Below are 25,100 nucleotides of genomic sequence, written 5' to 3'. Positions count from 1 at the left end.
ACTCCTAAGAAGTAATGAGGGAGAGGTAATTAGAAGAGAGGGATCATGGGTAGATATTGGAAGGTTGACAGTAAATCTTTACATTCCAATGTCAGGCATGAACATTGTTATTTGCAATTCTGTTAAGTGGAGAGAAGAGAAAATGTCTTTCTAAAAATTTTTTTAATTTTTATTTTTTCCATTATAGTTGGTTTACAGTGTTCTATCAATTTCTACTGTACAGCAGAGTGACCCAGTCACACTTATATATACATTCTTTTTTTCACATTATCCTCCATCATGTTCCATCATAAGTGACTAGATACAGTTCCTGTGCTATACAGCAGGATCTCATCGCTTATCCACTCCAGATGCAATGGTTTGCATCTATTAACCCCAGACTCCTAGTCCATCCCCCTTCCTCCCCCTCCCATTGTCTGTTAAATTTAAAATATTTTTAGGGATTAATTCACTTTGATATTTGATTTTTTTTTTCTTTTGTCCTTTTAGGGCTGCATCTGCAGCACATGGAGGTTCCCAGGCTAGGGGTTCAGTTGGAGCTGTAGACGCTGGCCTACGCAGGAGCCACGGAAACATGGGATCTGAGCCATGTCTGTGACCTATACACAGCTCATGGCAATGCCAGATCCTTAACCCACTGAGCCAGGACAGGGATTGAACCTACGTCCTCATGGATGTAGTCAGGTTCGTTAGCCACTGAGCCACAACAGGAACTCCTGATATTTGATTCTTGACTAGCATTTGTCATCTTTCTGTTCACTGTAATACCTCATAATACTGGTCTAAAGTATCCCATTATTATGAGTTAAAGCAGTATAATTTTGATGAAATTTCATTACTAGAATTGTAATAAAAATGTTTCCTCTTCATTAAATATGTGAAGTTTATTGTTCATGAAAATGAAACTGATATATTACTTGTAAGATCACCAAACATAAAGCAAAATGGCATTAGAGCCTCCTCATAGTGCTCTGTATTGGTTAGTACAAATTTTATTTAATTCTGTATTTCGCAAGTTTTTTCTTTTTGTTCATTTTTAAACAGGTTTTTTTTTTTTTTTGGTTAAAGAATTCTGTTCTCCAGATGAAAAACCTTTTCTTTTCTTCACTTTTTTAGGTTAAAAGTTTTCTTTTGACTTAAATTTTTGATCAGCTTTCTAAGTAGTCACCCATACTTTTGTTTAGAGATAATGATTTATTTTATATTATTGCTATACTCTGTATCACTTCTGTCGGTCTTTTCTGGAAGTGTTCCTCTTCTTTTTCTGTTACTTTCTATTTCCACTTCTTAGTTCAGGCTCTTATGCATTATAATTGATCTTTGTAATAAATTCTTGCTGGGCTTCTCTTTTTCTGATCAGTGTGATCCTGGAACCATTTGTGTCAGACACATTGTTTAAAATGCAGAATCCTAGGTAGGACCTCAGTGATCCAGAATCAAGGAGAGGGCTGGTAATCAACTGTTACCTCAGACATTTAAAAAAATCACTGTACCAGTCTTTCCTTCCTCCAGTTTCTTCCTTGAAGAGTAGTGGTTCTCAACCATTCTTATGTCCAATTAGTGACTATGTCCAAGAATTTGGATCCTGTACTGTGAAGGGGGAAAAAAAGCCTATTTTTCACAAAGCAGAAAATAATTATGTGCATTTTGTTTCATTTCCATTTTAACATTACAGTATTATTTAGTAGTACATGTTGCTGTGGCTTTAAAATATACATAGATAAAAATCTAGTAGCTGAATATTATAATGAACAGTAACTTTTGTACCATGTTAGCTCTGAAACACAAAGATAATGACTACATATGGATACAGTTATTAAATAAGATGCAGTACCTTGGTAGCCTTATGAGGCAAAGAAAGGGGAACACCAAGGTTCTAAGGATATTGATAGTATTCCAGGGGATCACATCTTTGGCATATCACTTTTAATTGTGATATGGCCATTGAGAAATTAGATGTACTACCGCTTGTGAATCATTGCATTTAGTTATGTTACTGCCTCTTGTAAAATATCCATGCCTTCCTGGGAATTCCATTTTCTGCTTAGTTACTCAAGGCTCTTCTTTGTCAAGCATCAGTATGTTTTTCCTCAGAAAGATTTGCTCTTTATACTCTGAATGTCCCTTATGCATTTCACTGTTGTCTCTGCTGTACCTCTAGCTAAGTTTATTCTCTAAGGTCCATGTCTTCTATGATTCTCCTCCTCCAGCCCTTTTGCTCTTTCTTATCTTTGAGATCAGGAGTTTTCTTTATGTGGTAGGTACCATTTCCTACAGCCATGATTTAGTTATGTACACTTGTCTTCTTTCTCCAACTAGACTGTAAGCTCCTAGAAGGTGTGGGCCATATCATATAATTTCACCTCTCCCCAGATATCTAAATATGCTTTCTGCATAGCAGTCAACAAAATAAAAGAAGGATGCCAGTTTTGTTGCTAGAATTTTTTTCCAGCTGTAGAATAAGCTGGTCTAAATTATGGCTTAGTCATTTTTTTTTTAATACTACTTTGCTTGCTTGCCTAAGAGAATATGCTAGGTGCAAATGGATATGTTTTTATTGTTTTTGTCCAAACTGTGGATTAAGCAGTAAGGTTTTAGAGAAATAAAAATAAAATTCTTATATTTTAATGTTTTACATTTATTGTTAGGCTTCTCTATTTTTTCTGTGTTCTAATCACACATGCAGATTTATATATGGCATACGTATAAATAAGACTATAGGTATAATAAATACATTTATGTTTATATTAAAAGTTGCTTTTATTACTGTGACTCTCCAGTGTTATCTCTAGTATTAATACTTTTATTCAGAGTTAGAACCTAGCAAAATAGCATATGATAATGTGTATATTTTGTGTTTGATATACTTGGATGAATTCTTATAAGTAAAAATTTATATGATGGAAAGGAAATTTTATTTAAGAAATGAACTGCACTATTTAAAATAGAAACCTGAGATCTTTTTCACATTGCAGCTGAGTTAAACAAATAATCTTTCCACTATTGCTAAGAAATACATGTAGTTAAAAATACATTTATACATATTATTTAAAAAAAACCTAGTTAACTTTAAAATATGTAAGTTTTCTTGTCGTTTAGGGTTCTGTGAAGCTGATCATCAAGAGGGTTGCAAATCATTGGTGGTTTCTATTTTCAGATTTCCACATCCCGGAGTAATTTGCTTTAATTTCACCCAATTTAACCTATACTTCACACCATCACCATTCAGCTTTAATAGCTATGTTCTATGCATAAGAAAAGCAGATAAATGTCCACAATTAGGCTGCAAATGATTACAACTAGTTAGGGCTTTATGAAGACAAAACTTAAAGGACTATGGCGCCAAACAAAGCCACAAAAGACGGCTGAAAATGCTGTCTGAGAAGTCAAGTCTACCATGGCATTTGATTTATCACTTTTGTAGTTGATTTTACTTATTTTTAATATATTGGCAGGTGTGCCTACTCTGAGAAATATTCAGCTTTAGAGAATATTAGTTCTCTGTTGTTAATTAATGTATTTTATTTTTTACTTGTTTCCTTGAATTTCAGCATACATAACAAGATTGAATCTTTTAAAAATATTAAAATAATAGCATATTTTTTGAAATTAAGCAGAATTGGTTTGAAATGTACTGGCATTTATATACCTTGTCAATGCATTTGTGAAATTAAGACTTTTCTGAAATGTATGTATATGTGGAATGGTCCTATCAGACTTATGATGGAAATATAATTTTATAGTTCTCTCTAGAATTTCATTTTTAGATGAGTCTTAGCATGCAAAATATATGCCTTTAGAATACTGCTTATGTATGTGGACATATATAAAATATTTGCAAATTATTTTATTCCTATTTATGTGTATATATGTGTGTGTGTGTGTTATGTTTTCCACTCCATATGTAAGTTCTTGTTGATGGTTACTGCATAGCATTATTTTATTTAATGTATAAAGAATTTGGTTATGTTTTAAGGTTTTTAAAAAAGCCAGGCTATTCTTTTTATTTATAAAAGCATGTCTTCCTCCTGCAAAATAAAATCTGTCCTTTTTGTTAATGAAGTTCCATATTTAGCAAGGTAAATCTGAGTTAAAAGACTGGATCCTATCTCTCTTCAAAATTGTCAGTCCAAGTTTTGATATACAAGTCTTTTCTTATGTTTTAATGAATAAATAAAATTTTGTTTTAGTTTAGTATTTAGATTTTGTTCTTTAGTCATTCTGTCAAACAGTCTCTCAGAAATTCTGTATAGATAAGAGTAACAATATTGATGGATAATAATTTCATTCTATGCCTTTTGTGCACCCAGAATTATTCATGTCATTGAACTATTCCTCATTTTACAAATAGTTTCCACTGCTTTATTTTTATATGAAGGGTAACACGTATTTATTTAAAATGTACCCTTTTAGATAATCTTTATCTTCTGAAATAATAATCAAATAATGTCTCTTTAGTTTATTGTTGCTTAGAAGCCAAAATAAATGCAAATTAAAAACCTAAGCAATTGTGGTTTTATAAACATGTAACAAAAAAATATGTGTGTGTGCAGTTACTAACTTTAAAAATGCTCAGGCGTTTTAATAGCTTGTTGCCTTTATAAAAGCGATATATGTGGGAAAGTATACTGAAACTTATTTTTAAAGTATCTTTATTTTAAAGAAAGCAGGCTGTCCCATAGAGTAGACCAGTATAGCCATGGCAAGACAATACAGCTACACAGCTTCACAGTTGTATTAAACTAGTTTCATATGCTATATCATAAAACTTTCAGTCCAATCAGCAACTAAATTTAAATACTGCAAATTGTAGCAGCAAAACAATAATTCTGCTGATTAGCCCCTTTCCATTTCTTGTAAGTGAACTGTTTATGCTGTTGAGTACCTTTTGAAAAAAGAAAAAGCCAAAACAGCCTTGATTAGTCAAGGAGTAATTGGATGACTTGATTTTAGCAAGAGAATGAATTGGTTGATGATAGCCTGTAACTAAGTGTAGTGGTTCTGTTCAGATGAATACATAACATACAGTCATCAGATCTTGACAGGTATAGCATATAAGCAGCACTAAAATCTCATGGTGGTGGGGATAAGATGGAGATCAAGGGGCGTAAGTTTGCCGTGAAGTCTTTTATTAGAAATTTTGAGGTGTTTCTTGTAGAAATTGAGAGGAACTTCCTTATTTTTTGACATTGGGGAAGGACTAGGGAGATTTGTCTTAGTTTTTTACTGTAGTCCCCATGTTTTATGCTTTAAAGACCAAAGAGCTATAGGATCATTTAACTTTCTTCAGAGGGATCAGCAGTATTATATCTTTTTACTCTCATTGAAGATCATGGTTCATTAGTAGAGGCATGTGGGGAAAGCCTTGAGGCATTGTGTTCATATTTAAATATTTAAAGTCTTGATTAGGCAGAACTTTCTGAGGACTGCATTATTTATGATTTCTTGATTTTTGTCTTTTTAGGGCCACATCTGTGGCATATGGAAGTTCCCAGGCGAGAGGTCCAATCGGAGCTACAGCTGCCGACCTGCACCACAGCTCAGAGCAATGCCGGATCCTTAACCCACTGAGCAAGGCTAGAGATCAAACCAGAGTCCTCATGGATACTAGTCAGATTCGTTACCACTGAGCCACAACTGGAACTCCTTTCCTGATTATTTTTAAGGCTATATCTGAGTTTGTATTAATGAGTACTGGCATAAAACAAAAATAATTAAAAAAAATTTACTCCTTTGTAGGGAGTTCCTTTCATGGTGCAGCAGAAATGAATTCAACTAGGAACCTTGAGGTTGAGGGTTCAATCCCTGGCCATGCTCAGTGGGTTAAGGATCCGGCGTTGTGGTGAGCTATAGTGTAGGTTGCAGACATGGCTCGGATCTGATGTTCTTGTGGCTGTGGCGTAGGCCAGCGGCTATAGCTCTTATTCGACCCCGAGCCTGGGAATATCCATATGCGGCGGGTTTGGCCCTAAAAAGACAAAAAAAATTTTACTCCTTTGTAACAAGTCTTAAGCCTTAATTCCGTCACCATCACCATCACCACCACCACCACCACCATCCTCTTACCACTGGAAAGAATATATTACAGTTACCACCCCTCCTCTGCTTTAATATGCTACTTGGCTCCAAAATTTTCAGTTGCATAAAATATGAGGTCCCTTGATTGCTAGTCGAATGAAAGGACTGGGGTGAACCTGCACACCTAGTTGCAGGAGGTGAGGGGTGCTGGCCTGGCCAAATCATCTGGTACTGGCTTTGATTTGGCACCACCTGGTGGTGATTGTTTGCTCTGGCTTAACTGTTGGTGATGACTAGATCTCTAGAACTTTAGGGTAGCGGTAGGATTCTAGGAATCTCTTAGGTAGTTGGTATCCATTTTGCTGAGCCAGTTAGGGTAGGTTGGGTCAGAAGACTACTGGGTTTGCAGTGTCCTGCCCTACACAATCTGCTTCCAATGGTGCAGGTGCTTGTCTGTCCTTAATCTTTCAGGCCTTAGCCTTTCTTCTGTGTTGCTGCTCTCATTTTAGAAGTGTGGATTATTGAATTTAAGGGCATAATTATTTTGTGAGGTGTATTATGTGGTTTTATGACATTAACCTTCCAGTTTGGACTCAAGAAAGATCCCTGTCATATAATGTGGGTTTAATCAAACCATCAATTTCCTATTCTAACACCAAATGTTCTCGGTGATCCCTTCCTTTTCCATTCCTTCTATCTCCACCCCATTCTCATATCTTAGCAAAACTAGGTAAAAGTCATAATCTATTGATATTATAGATAAAGAAAAAAATAATTATTTAAAAAATTAATAGCCAGACACTTATTAGACTAATTAACACCTTTCACATGTTAACATTTCTCAAGCATTTAAACACCAGTTTCAAACTCTAGCAGAGACAGTATTATCTTTTAGCAGAGCATCAATGTACTTAAATATGGGATTAAAAAATATACTTCCATCAAAACGTGCACATGAATCTATATAACATCAGCATTTCAATTTGAAACCTTGGGACTTGACTTCCCATCAGCTCCTACTGCATACTGACCCTCTCCCTGCTTCCTTTCATCCTGGGTTTACTCTCTTGTATTTATTGTAAGCTGATCTATCTCCCCTATTGGATTGTAAACATCTCTGAGGGCAGCAACTAATCTTACCAAGCTTTTCCTCATCTCTGAAATTTGCCTTCCAGCTCCTAGCACCATTCTCTTTGTGATTAACATTTAGTAAACATTAAGTATGTCTGTTAAAATATATATCTTTAGCTGTTATACATCTCCAGTTTTATGACCAGCCACATTTCATTTCTTCTCAATATCATTCTTCCTACCCACTGGACCAAAAAAAAAAAATGTTTGTAAAGATTTAAATTTTTTTTTGATTTAACCACTTTCTTGTTATTTCTATAACTAGTACCAACAGTCAGATGCTCTGTTTGTGGTCATAAGTCTCTCTCCAAGCTATTAGGTCTTGTATATAACTGACAGAATAATTTAAAGAGAAGGTGAATGAATAAGTGAACAAGAGTCTCCAAAAATCTACATAGGAATTTTATAATTGATGAGATTAAATTGTAACTCCTGAACTCAGTGTTAAAACCTTTTTGTCAATTGACATCTGTATATTTGAACACATGGCAATATCTATGCTTGCTGCGTAGCCCACCCTTTGTCTTTAGTGTATACCATTGGTTCTCTTTTGTGAATTAGAAATGTCTGGAGAATTTTTGATCTTCATAGCTTGGGTGCATGTATGCACACACTCGTGCACTTGTGTGTGTCTGTGTGTGTGTGTGTGCTATTAGCATCTGGTTTGTGCTGTTAAAATCCTGCAATGCACAGGTCAGTTCCGCACAACAAAGAGTTATCTGGCCCAAAATGTTAGTATTGCCAAGGTTGAGAAACCCTAGTTGTTAGCTTTTCACTTGTAAGTGTAATTGACATGTTTTGAGTGCTTACATCCTAAGATCTTTACTATATTACCACTTTTAATCTTCAGAACAGTCTTAAGGGGTAGGTATTACTATCTAGATTTTACAGACGAGGAAACTAAGGCACAGAGAAATTAAATACTCACACAATTAATGAGTCAGACACTCTGAAATCCAGATTTGAATCCAGATAATCTGATTCCAGAGTCTGTGCCCTTCATCACTTCTGCTGTACTTGTACTTCTGTCCTACCTGGAATGTTTTCTTGATTCTCTGCTTCCCTTTGCGAATACCTGCCCCTAAAAGTCTTCATCTGTACTCAGGCCTTCCCTCCTTCATCCTGATTTACGCTGATCAATTCCTTCTTTCTTTTCTTCTTTTATGCTGCATTTATTGGTCTTATTTATAGTATATAGGCATGTTTTTTCCCTCTTCTTAATTTGATTTATACATTTAATAAGTTGTACCATAAAATGTAATCCAGTGCAATGTGCCCACGAAGTCCTCGGAAAATTAAGTGAATATCGTCACTAATAGAATTCAGGGATGCATGTGATTTGTAATATAAAGAAAGGATATGTATCTTTGAGGCCTAGTGAAGGGAGTGTGCAAAAATATACTGATGGTTGAATATTATGAACTTTCAGGGCTTGGGGGTCAGTACAAGAGCATGACTTGAGCTGAGAATTTGTCGAGAGTGAGGGTGGGTCAAGGTGGGTCAAGGCCAGTTTGTAGAGTGCTTTTTCTAGTGGCAGAAGCCTAAGTGATGTTTTAGAAATTAGAAAGTTGGTAAGAGAGTTATTGGGAAGATTAAATACAGCAAAAGCAGCTACCTCATCATTGGAAGTAGAGCAGCATCTCAATAAATATTAATTCAAAATACCATTGATTAAATTTACTTTTAGACATCTAAGTATCTATTATATAGAATAAGAAGCAAAAATTTTGTTGAGAGTTGAATGTTAGTGCTCATTAAGGTGCTTCTTTTCTGCCTGCTTCTTTGGAAAGGGTTGATATATTGCAGCAACTAAAAATGTAAAACTCTTGAGCAATTGAATATAATTAAGTACAGGTGTTGACTCTGGGGTTATAATTCCTAACTTTTAAGTGACTTTAAGGATTCCTTAATGGTATGAATCTCTAATTATCTACCAAGTAAGTACAATACCAGCAACTGTTAGGTAGAGTTTTCTGGTGGTCTGTGCATTTAAAAGAATTATATTGTGTAATGTTGTAATGTGATACTTCTAATCAGTTAGGTGGTGTCATTAATAATCAAAAGGCTTTTTTTGCTTGATACTGTACTACATAAGGTCCAATTCTTAATGTTTTTCAAGTCTTTATACCTGTATCTTTTTTCTCTCTTCAAGTCATCCTTCCTACTTAATCTTTTATTTATTTATTTATTTATTTATTTTTAGGGCCGCACCCATGGCATAATGGAAGTTTCCAGACTAGGGGTCAGATCAGAGCTAGCCACAGCCACAGCAACGTGGGATCCCTGATCCATTGAGCAAGGCCAGGGATTGAACCTGCATTCTCATGGATACTAGTCAGATTTGTTTCCGCTGTGCCACAATGGGAACTCCATGGGTTTTTTTATTATTATTTAATGTATTCCTTTTTATTTTAATTTTTAGTTGATGTAAAATATTATGTTTCATGTGTATAAAATTGTGTATTCAGATTCACAATTTTTAAAGGTTATGCTAATAGTTACTATAAAATATTAACTATTCCCTGTGCTGTACAATATATCCTTGTAGTTTATCTTATGTATAGTAGTTTGTATATCTTAATCTACTCCTTTCTCCTCTCCCCACTGGTAACCACTAGTTTGTCCTCTGTATTAGGGAGTCTGTTCCTTTTTTATTATATTCACCTTAATGTTTTGTTTTCAAGTCCCTACTTAGGAGCTTATTAGTTTTAATTTATATGAACTCTTAAAATTAGGAGAAAATAATAAATGAAAAAATTTAAGTTTTCTCAGAACCTGACTGATCCACTTTCTTATTATTTCCTATACTAAATATATTTTGTCTCAATGTTAGGAATGATTCTTTACTTCTAGCATTGATTGCTTCCACTTTGTGTTATAGTCCTATGTGAATCATTTATAATCTTTAATTTTATATTAGTTCCTCAAAGTCAGCCACGTGTGTTTTATTTCACTAAACTTTTTGAAAATCTTGATCAGTTTTTGATAGTTTTCTTCCTCCTGGCTAAGATTTGGTTTGAGGGCCTTTTCTTATAATAAGTGAGGAGGAAAGGAGAGGAGATGGAGGAGAAGCAAAGCAGAAGCAAATATTTTTCACTATTCCATAGTTCTGTTTTCTATTCCAGCATTAAACAGTTAGCCTGTAGCACAGATTGGACTATTTTAAGACCTTTGCTGTATCTCATAGAATAGATTTCCTCTGGAAAATAGAGTTTAATTTGGCTTTTTTTTTTTTAAGGTCCACACCCTGTGGCATATGGAAGTTCCCAGGCTAGGTGTTGAATGGGAGCTGCAGCTGATGGTCTACACCACAGCCGCAGCAATGCGGGATACGAACCGTGTCTGCCACCTACTCCACAGCTCATGGCAAAGCCGGAGCCTTAATCCACTGAATGAGTTCAGGGATCGAGCTCGCATCCTCATGGATACTAGTCAGATTCATTTCCACTGTGCCATGACAGGAACTCCTGACTTCAGTATTTTTGATTGATTTATTATCGTAAAATCAGTGCAATGCACCAAGTCTAGTTACACTATTCCATTTATGCCATTGCATCAAGTAATTAACAGTTTATATTACTAGACCAGCTATTTCCACTTTTATGTGTTTACAAAATATTTTATTTCTCCAAGAGTCTATAAATATATCCGCTTAAAGTAATTAAAATTTGATTAATACAACCCTTTTCATTTGCTTCAAACTCTGAAGCCTTAGAGACTTAAAGCTGCATCCTTTTTGTAGAATTTGGTTAGCAGGATGATTTATTAGTTCTTTTTGTGTGTTCCAAAACTTGCCTTCTTCCTTGATACCTTTAAGAAGACAAATTTATTTTTGAAATAAATATAATAAATTGAGATGTCCTTTTTCTACTTTCTAGCTTAAGGAAAATAGTTAAAACTATACATCTTATTTAATACAGAGGCAAAGAGACATTATAAACTTGAGGTTCAGCTATGGATTAGATTCTGTTTTTGCTCAAATTGCTTTTATTGTCAAGATGAGAAAGGGCTTTATCTAGATTTAGACTAGAGTTTTAAAGTGCATCTATAAACTTAGGCTTAAACTACACTTCTAAATCATAGTATTTGGAGTGTGCAATAAACAGCTTTACCCCTGTTCACTCTTTAACTACATAATTCCATTTATATGAAAGTACAAGAACCAACAAACTGGAGTTCCTGTCATGGCTCAGTGGGATCCGACTAGGAACCATGAGATTGCGGGTTCGATCCCTGGCCTTGCTCAGTGGGTTGAGGATCCAGCGTTGCCGTGAGCTGTGGTGTAGATCGCTTGGATCCCATGTTGCTATGGCTCTGGCATAGGCCGGTGGCTACAGCTCCAATTAGACCCCTAGCCTGGGAACCTCCATATGCTGCGGGAGCAGCCCAAGAAATGGCAAAAAGACAAAAAGACAAAAAAAAAAGGAACCAACAAACTAAGTGATAGGCATTAGAATGGTGGTTATTTGGGGGGAGGGGAGCAATTTAACTGGAAAAGTGAGCTTTCTAGGGTGATAGATATCTTCTTTTTAAAATTCAGATACAGCTGATGTACAATACTATGTTAGTTTCAGGTGTACAGCATGGTGATTCAATGCTTATATACATTACAAAGTCACGGTAAGTCTAGTAACCATCTGTCTCCATACAGAGTTATTACAATATTATGGAACATATTTCTTATGCTATGTATTGCATCCCTATAACTTTTTTTTCTTTATAACTGGAAGTTTGTGCCTTTATTCCTCTTCACCTGTTTTAGCTTCCCATCCTACTCCTCTGGCAGCCCCAGTTTGGTGTCTGTATCTTTGAATCTATTCTCATTTTGTTCTGTTTGTTCATTTGTTTTGTATTTTAGATTCCCCACACAAGCGAGAGCCTGTAGTATCTTTCCTTGTCTGACTTCTTTTACTTAGCATGATATATATATATATATACCCTCTAGATTCTTCCATGTTGTCACAAATGGCAGGATTTTATTTTAGTATTTTATGGCTATAACTCCCCCTTTAAGCTACTTTTCCCCCCAAATATTAAAGAATTTTTGTCATATCATTTATGAAAAATAAGTAGGAACTTGTATTTTTTGGTGTTAATGAATAAAGCTTAGATGTTAGGTGAATTGCCAATGCAAGTTTAGCTCTCTTGGAGTTCCCTTTGTGGCGCAGCAGAAACGAATCTGACTGGTAACTATGCGGTTGTGGGTTCTATCCCTGGGCTTGCTCAATGGGTTAAGGATCCGATGTTGCTGTGAGCTGTGTTGTAGGTGGCAGACCCAGCTCTGATCTGGCATTGCTGTGGCTGTGGCATAGGCTGGCAGCTGTAGCTCCAATGAGACCCCTAGCATGGGAACCTCCATATGCCACGGGTGTGGCCCTAAAAAAAAAAAAAAAAAGTTTAGCATTCTTTCTCTTTTATTAATGAGCTACGGAATTGTAAGGAAGTTGGGAATCATAGGTCTGACATGGATAGAACTTTGAAGAACAGATTATGAATTCAAAAAGATAAAGGTTTTTTGAGCGGGATGTCCTTGTCTTGATTTCTAAATTGTGTTTAATAATTTATCTTCTGCTTGTTCAATAATGTGTCCCCCCACCCTTCAGTGATTTTGGCGGGACTCTGGGTTAGAATATTTGCTATTTACCACATAGGACAAACTGAAAAGAATGTGAAATAATGTAGCACACAGGATGTTTTGGTGCTATGATTTAAGATTCAGTATGTTTGTGTAATAATTTTATTTCTTTTTTTCTAGAGTCTGTACTTTGGTTATATAATACTTGTTGGTTCCATACTTGATTTCGGCTCTGAATCTTGTGTGTACTAATATTACCTTAGATGCAAATAAAGATCTTTTGGCCTGAAAGCTTGTCAACATCCACCCCCCTCCCTATTTCCCTCTCTCCCTTCCCCTCTCTCTCTCTCATCACTTTTATGTAGTTGACATTGTTTTCTTTAGTTAAGTCTCACTATGCATCCTGCCTTCATATCTCCCACCATTATTCTAATGTACTTCTTTATCACCACATTTGGAGTACAACAATCCTCTTTTAGCTGGTTACCCATTTCTGGTTAGTCTTTCCGAAATGAGCCTTTCCATTCAACATAAAAACCAATATTGGCTGCCTGTTGAATAGAGATGAAAGCCAGATTTACTGTGCTATTTGGACGTCCCTGTTCTTCACCCCTACCAGATATAATACATTTTTGTTTTCTACTACTTTCTATAAAGCCAACTATGGTCAGCTTTCCAGTAAGCCTTGTTTATTTCAACCTTTATTTTTTTTCTCTGATGCTTTTCCCTATTACTTGTCATGCCTTTCTTTATCTTCTTTACCTATACCAAATGTCTATATTTAAAGGCCTTAATGGTTAACTATTACTAATTAAGCCTATATTTAAGGACCTTGCTAGTGAGTATTGGTCTCCTTTTTCATTAATTTTCCCATTCAGTTATCCAGTCATTAAGACCAAAGTCCTATTATTTTGATTTTTGTTTTTAATTCTCACAAGACTTAGCATATTGTTAGATATATAAGGAATCTTTAAGTGAGAAACTTACATTTAGCAAGGCATATTTGCATATGTGTTGAGGGGGTGACAGTTTATGCATTGGTTTATATGCCAAGGAATTCCTTATCTCTGCATTGTATAGTGGTAGAAGATGGAAAAAAAACCTAAGCAAGATAGGCCCATCTTGACCACATACCCTCTTATTTCCAAGAAAACTCTAGACATGCAATTTGGGATATCAAGGTTTCCATGACAGGTAGTTTATAAAGTATTTTGGTGAAGCCTGTACACTTAAATACATCATGTGTTTTAAAATCTGTTTCTGCATCTAGCTAAGGATGCTTTGCTTTAACTGAATACAACCCAATTTAAGTGGTAATATAGCAAAGTAGTTCACTGAAGTCCTGAATCTTTGAAGTGTATTTTTATTTCTGAAATTCTTTCCAGTTAGATTTAGCTCCCTAAAATTATGGATTTGTTTATCTTACTCGAATCTTTATGGAATAAGGTAGTCTTTGAATGAATGAATGAGAAAATTGGTCAGTCTTCAGCCCATTTATAATTGAAAATAGCCATTTGTGTCATAGCATACCAAATATAAATATGATGCAGAGTGTCCAGTACCAGGCGGGTAGTCAATATATCTCACCAAGTCAAATATTGTTTCTATAGTTTTGATAGAAACTATACTAGAGCCATTTGGGAGTTTGGGGCTGGAAATTCTGTTAATGTGTGTGGAATAGAGGGACAAGAGAAGAGGGTTAAAAGAAATATCAACATTTATGGAGTAGTTAGAGCAAGGAAAGGAATAGCCTAAAAAGAAATGATTGGGGAAAATAGAAAAAAGAAAAAAAGAAAAGAAAACAGGAGAATGCCGTTGAAAAGCAGTGAAAGAGATTTTGTCAGTGCTCTGAAGTTAGATGTTACTGAGAGGTCATTCAGGATTCCTGAAGAATGGTTCTTTAACATCATGAAGACAAATCATTGGTGTCCTTTAAAAAATTTGTTTTAGGAGTTCTTGTTATGGGTCAGTAGTAATGAACCCAACTAGTATCCATGAGGACGCAGGTTTGATCCCTAGCCTTGTTCAGTGATTGAAGGATCCAGTGTTTCCGTGAGTGGCAGTGTAGGTCACAGACATGGCTTGGATCTCACACTGCTGTGGCAGTGGTGTAGGCTGGCAGCTGCAGTTCCGATTCAACTCCTAGCCTGGGAACTTTTTTTTTTTTTTTTTGTCTTTTTGCCATTTCTTGGGCCGATCCCTCGTCATATGGAGGTTCCCAGGCTAGGGGTCTAATCGGAGCTGTAGCCACCGGCCTATGCCAGAGCCATAGCAACGCCAGATCCGAGCCACGTCTTCACCACAGCTCACGGCAACGCTGGATCCTTAACCCACTGAGCGAGGCCAGGGATCAAACCCACAACCTCATGGTTCCTAGTCGGATTCGTTAACCACTGAGCCGCAACGGGAACTCCATAGCCTGGAAACTTTCATATGCTGCACATGAGGCCCTAAAAAAGACAAAAAGGAAAAAATTTTTAAAAATTTTTATTGAAGTATAGTTTGCATCTGTTAATCCCAAACTCCCACCCCACCTCACCCCAACCTTGGCAACACAAGTCTATTCTCTCTGTCTGTGAGTCTGTTTCTGTTTTGTAAGTAGGTTCATTTGTGTCATATTTTAGATTCCACATATAAGTGATATAAATGGTGTTTGTCTTTCTCTTTCTGACTTCTTTCACTTAGTATGATATCTCTAAGTCCATTCATGTTGCTCCAGATGGCATTATTTCACTGTTTTGTGGCTGAGTAGTAGTCCATTGTATATTTGTACCACATCTTTATCCATTCATCTGTCAATAGACATTTAGGTTTTTCCATGTCTTGGCCATTTGTAAATAGGGCTGCTGTGAACATAGGGGTGCATGCATCTTTTCAAATTACAATATTGTCCAGATCTATGCCCTGAGATTGATTTCTGATAGCATGATGGAGGCATATTCCAAACTCCTTAGGTTAAGTTTTTATATCGGAAGTAAAGAAGCGGAGAGAGTAAGTACAGGCAGCCTTCTCAAGAAATTTGGCTCTGGAGTTCCCGTCGTGGCTCAGTGGTTAACGAATCCGACTAGGAACCATGAGGTTGCGGGTTCGATCCCTGGCCTTGCTCAGTGGGTTAGGGATCCAGTGTTGCCGTGAGCTATGGTGTAGGTTGCAGCCGCGGCTTGGATCCCCGCGTTGCTGTGGCCGTGGCATAGGTTGGTGGCTACAACTCCGATTAGACCCCTAGCCTGGGAACCTCCATATGCCGTGGGAGTGGCCCAAGAAATGGCAAAAAGACAAAAAGAAAAGAAAAGAAAGAAATTTGACTCTGAGATGGAGTAAAGAAGGCAATAGCTGGAAGGGAAATTAATGTCTGAGGGTGATTAATGTGGCCAATTTATTGTACAATCCTAAGCCTACTTAAATGTTGATGGGAAAATGATAGTGAAAATGGAGAGATGATGCGAATGTAGGAGAAAGAGAGGCATAAGATATTGAGGTCTCAGAAAATACAAATCAAGGTCTTTGAGCAAACTTTCTTGAGAGAGACTAAGATCAGGAGCAGAGGTAGTAGAGAGATTGGACATAAATAGTAGAAGGTATTGCTTTCCATTTTGCTACTGGAAAGAAGGAAAGATTGGGTAAAAACAAAAAGTGTTTTCGTATTCCAAGACCACCTTAATTTTCTCTGTGTCCTCTGCTGGGTTGCAAGAGAAAAGAGGAAAGCGTTAGAAATGTGAGAGAAGTCAAGAAGCATTGAAAAAGGTGCTTTGTTGTGAAAGAAAACATTGTCGGATTGCTGGATAAAAAATCTTTGTGATGGAAATCTTTGTGAGCCTAGCTAATGGTTAAGTTTCTCTTATTGTTTAGTAACGAGACTTTGCTATAGTTAGTATTATTTTCAGTCACCCATTTTATATGTATACAAAGAAATGTGCAGATATAAAATAATTTTAATGGCAATAGTATTTTTCTCCTTGTGGCTAGTCACTGGTAAAACCAAAATTTTAACTAAAATTTGTGCAGGATTTTCTTCATGTTAGACTTGTTTACTGTGTTTAAAAAAGAATGACTTTTAAAAATGGCTTGTTTTATATGAACAATGCACATTCTTTATAAAAAGTTTAAGCCACAAAAAAACTGATTAAGAGGAAGATTAAAAAATTGATAGTTCACTTACTAGGGCTTATTTTCATTAGCATTTAGTCTGTTATTAGAGAGTTTTATTAAAATGTGATTAGTGTATGTATTGCTTTAAATAGAATACTATATTTTACTTAGCTCGAAAGAAAAAAATAAGTAATTTAGAAGAAATTACTGATTCTGTATCAGTTGATTGACCTGATCAGTTGGTAAATTTTTGTTTCATTTTTTATTTATGCCAGCTTGCTTGGAATGTGAAAATTTGAAAGTGGCTATGACTTCTAAGTGGGCTACCTACTTGACTGATAGACTCTCATTCAAAGATTGAGAAATCTTAGTGTTTTAACTTTGTAAAATTTTTTTTTTTGTCTTTTTGCTATTTCTTTGGGCCGCTCCCATGGCATATGGAGATTCCCAGGCTAGGAGTCGAATCGGAGCTGTAGCCACTGGCCTACACCAGACCCACAGCAACGCGGGATCCGAGCCGCGTCTGCAACCTACACCACAGCTCACGGCAACGCCGGATCGTCAACTCACTGATCAAGGGCAGGGACCGAACCCACAACCTCATCATTCCTAGTCGGATTCGTTAACCACTGCGCCACCACGGGAACTCCTGTAAAATTTTTTAATCCACTTAGAATATATGGAGAGAGTAATATTTTCTAAACCTGACTGAGCTTAGCAATGCTAAAATTTAGCTCTTTTGTACTCTTTAGTTATAAGAAATAAGAGGCTAGGTCCATGTTTGTGTCCTTGAGTCATGGTATTGTGATCTCTGATTAATGAAAGAGTAAATAGCTATTAAAGTATTCCTCAAAGAACCACACTTTGCCAGAATCAATGATCAACTTTCCCGACTTACTTTCTTTACCTCTAATAGCCTCTGACACAGTTGAATACTCCTTTCTTCTTGAAATGTTTTCTTTCCCTCATTCCTATCAGAGCAGACGCCTGCTTTTTTCTCTGACTTTGTCACTAGGTCTCTTTTGCTAGATCCTTCCTTATCAGACGCCTGGATTTTTCAGTGCTCTCTACATGATGTCATCTGGACCCATTACTTTAAACACATCTGATAAATCCCAGTTTTGTATCTCCAGTCATGACTTTCTATCCTACATGTAGTCCATTCTAGAATATATTCCCAGTGCAAACATTTCTCATCCTCTTCACAACAGCCCTTTTATTTCCGGTTACCACTCATCTGTGCCACTGTAACTACCCTCTCACTTAGTCCTGCCATCACTCTTGTCTCTCACCTGCTCTTTTTAGAGTAAGTGAAGTGGCCTCTTTAATACAAAAATCATATATTCTCACCCTACCTTCCCTTTATTTAAAGCTTTCTAGTCAGTGACTTCCTATTACAGCTACAATAAAAGCCAAACATCTGTGGCTTACACATGTTTGTGAACTTAACCTTTATTTACCATCCTCTGCAATGGTTCACCCACACTGACCTTATATCTTTTTCTTGAAACATTTCAGGCTTATTTCCATTTTAGGATTTTTATACTTAACTTCTTAGAACTCTCTTCTCTCAGATCTTCACATTACTCCCTCATTCTGCTCATACTGATCTCAGCTTCAGGATCATCTCAGGCCTCTCTGACTATCCTAGTTCAAGTATTGCACAGCAAAGCCACCCTCCCATTTAAAATCTGTTTATGCACTTACTGTGGGGATGTTGTTGAGGGTATCACTGTAGTTTACTCGTTAACTGTGTAGGAAATCAAGATGACCATGTAGGAAATTTTTCATTCTCAGAGTCATAAAATGTTTTTTATGTCTATAACTGAACTGAACATACTTCCTTTGTTGCTCTGAGTGCCAGGGAGCTAACTTTTTATTTTCAATTTTCCTACTTTATTGTGCTATTTGTGTAAGTTACCTCATCATAATAAGAAGTAAATAATACTGTGCTTCCAGGGAAATGTCTTTCCTACTTTCAGATATTCAGAAAATTTACCTAGACCGTTGTCTGGGTGTTTATTGGTAAGATATAATGTGCCTCCTCGTTTTTTTGCTAGTTTTGTTCATATGAATCAGGCGCTATATAATGTTTTTGCCAAGAATGCCTAAGTATTATTTTAAATACTCTGATTTTTAAAAAAATTTTATGGCCACACCTGTGGCATATGGAAGCTCCTGGACCAGGAATCAAATCTGACTCACGCTGCAGCTATGGCAATGCTGGATCCTTTAACCCACTGCAACCTAATGCTCCAGGTCTGTGATTGAACCCAGCACTTCCACAGTGACACGAGCTGCCGTAGTCGGATTCTTAACCCACTGCTCCACACGTGGGAACTCCCTACTTGTATTTGAATTGTAAGAATTTATTTAATTTCTTTCTTTTCCTGCCACACTGGAGAAGTTCTCCGGCCAGGGATCGAATCTGAGCCTGGGCTGCGACCTCTGCCACAGCTGCAGCAACATTGGATTCATGACCCACTTTGCTGGGCCAGGGATTGAACCAGCACCTCCACAGAGAAGAGCTGAATCATTAATGCACTGTGCCACAGTGGGAAGTCCAGAATTTATTTCCTTTTAAAATTATTATCAGATAATTCCATACTATAATATGAACAGATTAGTTATTTTTAATTCTGGAAAATTATATTTAAAAACTCTTTGTAACCTGTAATGAGAATATCTTGGTCTTTGGTAAGTAGGAATGAGCTAATGGTTACTGTTTTTCTCTATCAAACTCAACCAAGCGGTCTTTCATGATTCCTATGATACCTCTGTCTAAAATAATTGATACTTTAAGTTTAAAAACATCTCATTTGGAGAATATAATCTAATTGGTGATTTTAATTAAATTAATTTGTTTATAAATGTATTTATTGTTTTGTGGGTATATCATTGCTCTTTGTTTATAATATTTCTTAGTATTTGTTCATTTTTGTGATACTGTTATCTGATAATTTGAGTAAATCTCAGTTGAATTATGTTGCCACATTATGTCTTCAAAAGGGCATAAAGTCAGTACACATGCTTCGGTAATGTCTGGTTGTTTTACCCTTATGTTTCCAGTTGGCAATTTGAAATTATGGCTTCAACTGCACTTTAAATATGTGATAATAGCATGTGTTTCTAATAAGGGCCAGCACCGTTTTGTTCAGATAGTGTGAATGGTTGTCACTCATATATGACAAATGCACCTTCATCTGCTTCTTTGATAGCCCCCTAAAAACCATACCCTCAAATCAGGCCGATGAAATTAGCTGCTGTGTAAATTGTGTGTCTGAGTGGTTCATTATCTAATCACCGTCAGAACCACAGTGATAAAGTAGATTGAAGCAGGGAAGAGGTCTGCCAGATGATTTCACATACCCCCCCCAAATCCGGTTTCCCTTGGAAACCCTAATAGTGCAGTTCAGAACTTCAAGCTCTCAGTCTGGAATTCAGTATCTTTTAATGTACCAAACCTGAAAATACCAGTAGTTCTGAAGCATAATTTTCTTTTTGTAAAGATGGTAATCTTATTTAGTCCATTTTTGAAGTGTGGGGCTCTTGAAATATTGTTTTGTTGCTAGTGCCCTAAATATTACTAAATAGGAAAAAAAAAAAATGCTGTGTCCAGCTTGCAGAATAATTTAAATAACTTGTTAACCTTCTACGAATCTTTACTCACTGTAATAATGGCTTTCTGTGTTATTGAATTGCTTCCCTTTAATTTATTTTAGGTGCTTTTGAAGATGATGATATCACACATGTTGAAGGAAGTGTAGACCCTATTCGAGATATAGAAATAATACATGAAGAGCTTCAGCTTAAAGATGAGGAAATGATTGGACCTATTTTAGATAAACTAGAAAAAGTGGCTGTGAGAGGAGGAGATAAAAAACTAAAACCAGAATATGTAAGTAAAAATTTATAGCTTCTTTTAGATATGAATTCATTTGCCTTGATTAATTTTTATAAAATAAAGCACATAAAATTTCTAATATTGTTATGGAATTTTAGGTTTCAGGGATCATTTCTGTTAAAAAAGTTTTGGGAAACTTTCTTTTGGCAACAAAGAGTCATGGTGACAAGCTGTTTAAGGTGTCCTTAGCAAGCCATATTTAGCAGTAATATTGACTGTTTATATGGTTACTGTGTATACTCAAGTTTAGTGTTGGAGATACTGGGCATTATGATGAATTTACTGGGTTTAGAGACATGACTGAATGTGAGTTTTGTGGATTTGAAGAGGTAACATATATAAAGGAATTGGTCTTCCATAACAGTTGACTGATTGAATGCCCTATTAAAGTAGATGGATAATTTTAATCTTTTATAGAGTGAAAACACATGTCATTGTTGTCTTTAATATTAAAATATATTTTCTATCACATTGTAGCAAATAATTATTAGTAATATTATGTGTTTCCAAATATCTTGAAGCTTTTAGTTTAATATCATCAAATTGTCTTTTATGATAAAAAGGCATTCTTAATTATATTTTTCTCATCTATTAACATCTTCCATAAACTGTTCTTGATTTTGTGCTTTTTTGTCTTAGATTTTTCTTCCTTTTTATGTTTTTTAATAGTGATTTTTATTTTTTTCCATTATTTTTTCCACTGGTTTACGGTGTCCTGTCAATTTTCTACTGTATAGCAAGATGACCCATTACACATACATGTATACATTCTTTTTTCTCACATTATCATGCTCCATCATAAGTGACTAGATATGGTTCACAGTACTATACAGCAGGACCTCATTGCTAATCCATTCCAAAGGCAAGAGTTGGCATCTCTTAACCCCAAATTCCCTATATATCACCACCACCCTCCGCCAGCAACCGCAAGTCTGTTCTTCATGTCCATGAATTTCTTTTCTGTGGAAAGTTTCATTTGTGCCATATATTAGATTCCAGATGTAAGTAATATCATATGGTATTTGTCTTTCTCTTTCTGACTTACTTCACTCAGTATGAGATTCTCTAGTTCCATCTATGTTGCTGCAAATGGCATTACTTTGTTCTTTTTGATGGCTGAGTAGTATTCCACCATGTATATATGCCACATCTTCTTCTTCTTTTTTTTTTTTTGGGGTCTTTTTGCCTTTTCTAGGGCTGCTCTCATGGCATATGGAAGCTCCCAGGCTAGGGGTCGAATCAGAGCTGTAGCTACAAGCCTGCACCAGAGCCACAGCAACATGGGATCTGAGCCGCATCTGCGACCTACACCACAGCTCACGGCAACGCTGGATCCTTAACCCACTGAGCAAGGCCAGGGACTGAACCTGCAACCTCATGATTCCTAGTCGAATTCCTTAACTACTGTGCCACGACAGGAACTCCTATGCCACATCTTCTTAATCCACTCATCTGTCGATGGTCATTTAGGTTGTTTCCATGTCTTTGCTATTGTAAATAGTGCTGCAGTGAACGTACAGGTGCATGTGTCTTTTTCAGGGAAAGTTTTGTCCAGGTATATGCCCAAGAGTGAGATTACTGGGTCATATGGTAGTTCTATGTATAGTTTTCTGAGGTACCTCCATACTGTTTTCCATAGTGGTTGTACCAATTTCCATTCCCACCAACAGTGTAGAAGGGTTCCCTTTTCTCCACACCCTCTCCAGCATTTGCTATTTGTGAGCTTATTAATGATGGCCATTCTGACTGGTGTGAGGTGATATCTCGTGGTAGTTTTGATTTGCATTTCTTTAGCTAATAATCAGTGATATTGAGCGTTTTTCCATGTGCTTTTTGGCCATCTGTGTATCTTCTTTGGAGAGATGTCTATTCAGGTCTTTTCTTCCTTTTTATCTTTTCATGTGTTTTTAGTATGTTTTATTTTCTTGTTTTGAAACTATGATTATCTTCTCTTTTTTGCTTACTCTCTTTTTTTTTTGTCTTTTGTCTTTTTAGGGATGCACCCATGGCATATGGAGGTTCCCAGGCTAGGTGTCAAATCAGAGCTGTAGCTGCTGGCCTACACCAGAGCTATAGCAACTCAGGATCTGAGCCACGTCTGCGACCTACACCACAGCTCATGGTAACACTGGATCCTTAACCCACTGCGCGAGGCCAGGGGTCAAACCCGCAACCTCATGGTTCCTAGTCGGATTCTGGGAACTCCTCATTTATTTTTAATAAGGTTTGAAACACACAATTTGATAACTCTAATAGGAAGGAATCAATTACAGAATCAACATCTAAACATGGACACACTGCCAGTAAATTATGGCCAAAAGTGCCTAGTGTTGGAACAGGGAGATCTGCATTATGCTACTGATTTCCTTCCTCTTCTGGATAGCTGGAAAACATGATAGCCTAATTTTCTTACTTCCAAAAACTGCAATTATTTTGTCATTTTCTTTCCTCATATTAGATTCAGCTGCTTCAGAATAAATTGTGGATCCATGTTTCCTAACTTTTAAAAAATTATCACTGTTCCTAAGGAAAAAATTAATTAAAATTTAGTTTTAATTAATTTAATTTCTCCCTAATGCTGTGGCTCTGGTGTAGGCCAGTGGCTACAGCTCCAATTCGACCCCTGGCCTGGGAACCTCCATATGCCATGGGAGCGTCCCAAGAAATGGCAAAAAGACAAAAAACAAAAACAAAAACAAAAACAGATGGCTTTTAGCGTTCCCATCGTGGTTCGGTGGTTAAGGAATCTGACTAGGAACCATGAGGTTGTGGGTTCGATCCCTGGCCTCGCTCAGTAGGTTAAGGATCCAGCGTTGCCATGAGCTGTGGTGTGGGTCGCAGATGTAGCTCAGATCCCATGTTGCTGTGGCTCTGGTGTTGGCTGGCGGCTGTAGCTCCAGTTAGTTCCCTAGCCTGGGAACCTCCGTATGCCGTGGGTGCGGCCCTAGAAAAGACAAAAAAAAAAAAAAAAAAGATGGCTTTTTAGAGCATTTTTTTCAATTTGTTATTAGCAAAACTAGGACTTTAGTTGAATCTGTGACTCAGTTTGGAGAGAATTAACATCTTTCCTGTACAGAAAGAAACATCTTATATTTTTATTTATTGAGCCAGGCATTGTTGGATACTGTTATTTAAACCTCACAATATGCAAGAAATATATTATCATCTCCATGTTAAAACTGAGGTAGGCCAAGTTTCAAGAGGTTTTGTGAATTGTTCAAGATTTCATACTTAGTAAATTGTATCAAGTTTTTCAACCAGATTATTCCAACTTCGGGGCCATTTATGCTGCAATTTTTTAAAAAACGTTTTTAAGAATTCTAAAATATGTCCCAAGAGATGCATTGACCTCGTATGTATAGTTTAAGAACTAGTCATGAAACAAAGTAAAACCTACTTATATGTCAAGAAATAGAACATTGTTAGCACGCTAAAATACCTTCGTCACTTAACAGTCATTTTTAAAACCCTCTATCTTCCTATAGCTAACCATAATCCTGAAATTTATAATGATAATGTCCTTTCCAGTATATGTGCCACCTATAATAATATGAATTATTTTCCTGATTTCAAGCTTTATATAAATGATATCACATCATATCTATTTACATGAGCAATTTAATTCAGCATTACTTATACAATTCATTTATGTTGCATTTATCTTTAATTCTTTTGTTTTCATTACTATAAAGTAATTCATTGAAAGACTTTACCATAATTTTATTCATTTATTTATTTATTTATTCATTTATTTGATTTTTAGGGCCACACCAGTGGCATATGGAGGTTCCCAGGCAAGGGGTTGAATCAGAGATGCAGCTGCTGGCCTACACCACAGCCACAACAACATCAGATCCAAGCCACCTCTGTGACCTACACCACAGCCCATAGTAATGCCAGGTCTTTAACCCACTGAGCAAGGCCCGGGATTGAACCCATGTCCTCATGGATACTAGTCAGATTCATTGCTGCTACGCCACAATGGGGTCTCCTTTACTATAATTTTAAAATCTACTTTCATTGGGCATTTGAATTTTCCCTCAAAGTTTTTGATAATTATGAGTAATGTTAGCTGTGAACATTCTTTTACATCCTGATGCACATAAAGCATATATTTAGAAGTCAGTAGGATATGTGTATCTTTGACTTTACCAGGTAACTCTGTTTTCCTAGTGTATGAGAATTTACCCTGTTGTCAACACTTGATAGTATAAGATTTTTTTTTTTTCATTTTTGCCGTTTGATAGCTATGTATTGGTGCTTGGTTATGGTTCTAATTTGCGGTTCTCTATGTAAGATTGGAGACTTTTTAAAATGATTATTTAATTATTTACTGGCCCTGTAGCATTTCCTCTTTAATGAAGTGCTGTTCTAATTCTTTTG

At 36.3% G+C, this 25,100-nt stretch overlaps 1 protein-coding gene across 1 annotated transcript in view; it reads left to right on the top strand.

The window, feature by feature from the left end:
* The window catches only part of OLA1 (Obg like ATPase 1), a 177,368-nt gene that overhangs the window by 85,751 nt on the left and 66,517 nt on the right, over positions 1 to 25,100 (top strand). The window contains exon 5 of the mRNA XM_047772907.1: positions 20,536 to 20,711. Coding sequence (XP_047628863.1) covers positions 20,536 to 20,711 — 176 coding nt within the window. The remainder of the gene's footprint in view (positions 1 to 20,535; positions 20,712 to 25,100) is intronic.

The sequence above is a fragment of the Phacochoerus africanus genome, chromosome 3 (genome assembly GCF_016906955.1).
Source record: "Phacochoerus africanus isolate WHEZ1 chromosome 3, ROS_Pafr_v1, whole genome shotgun sequence".
NCBI classification, from domain to species: Eukaryota; Metazoa; Chordata; class Mammalia; order Artiodactyla; family Suidae; genus Phacochoerus; species Phacochoerus africanus.
The sequence above is the reverse complement of the archived record's forward strand: the minus strand, read 5'-3'. Positions and strand labels throughout refer to the sequence as shown.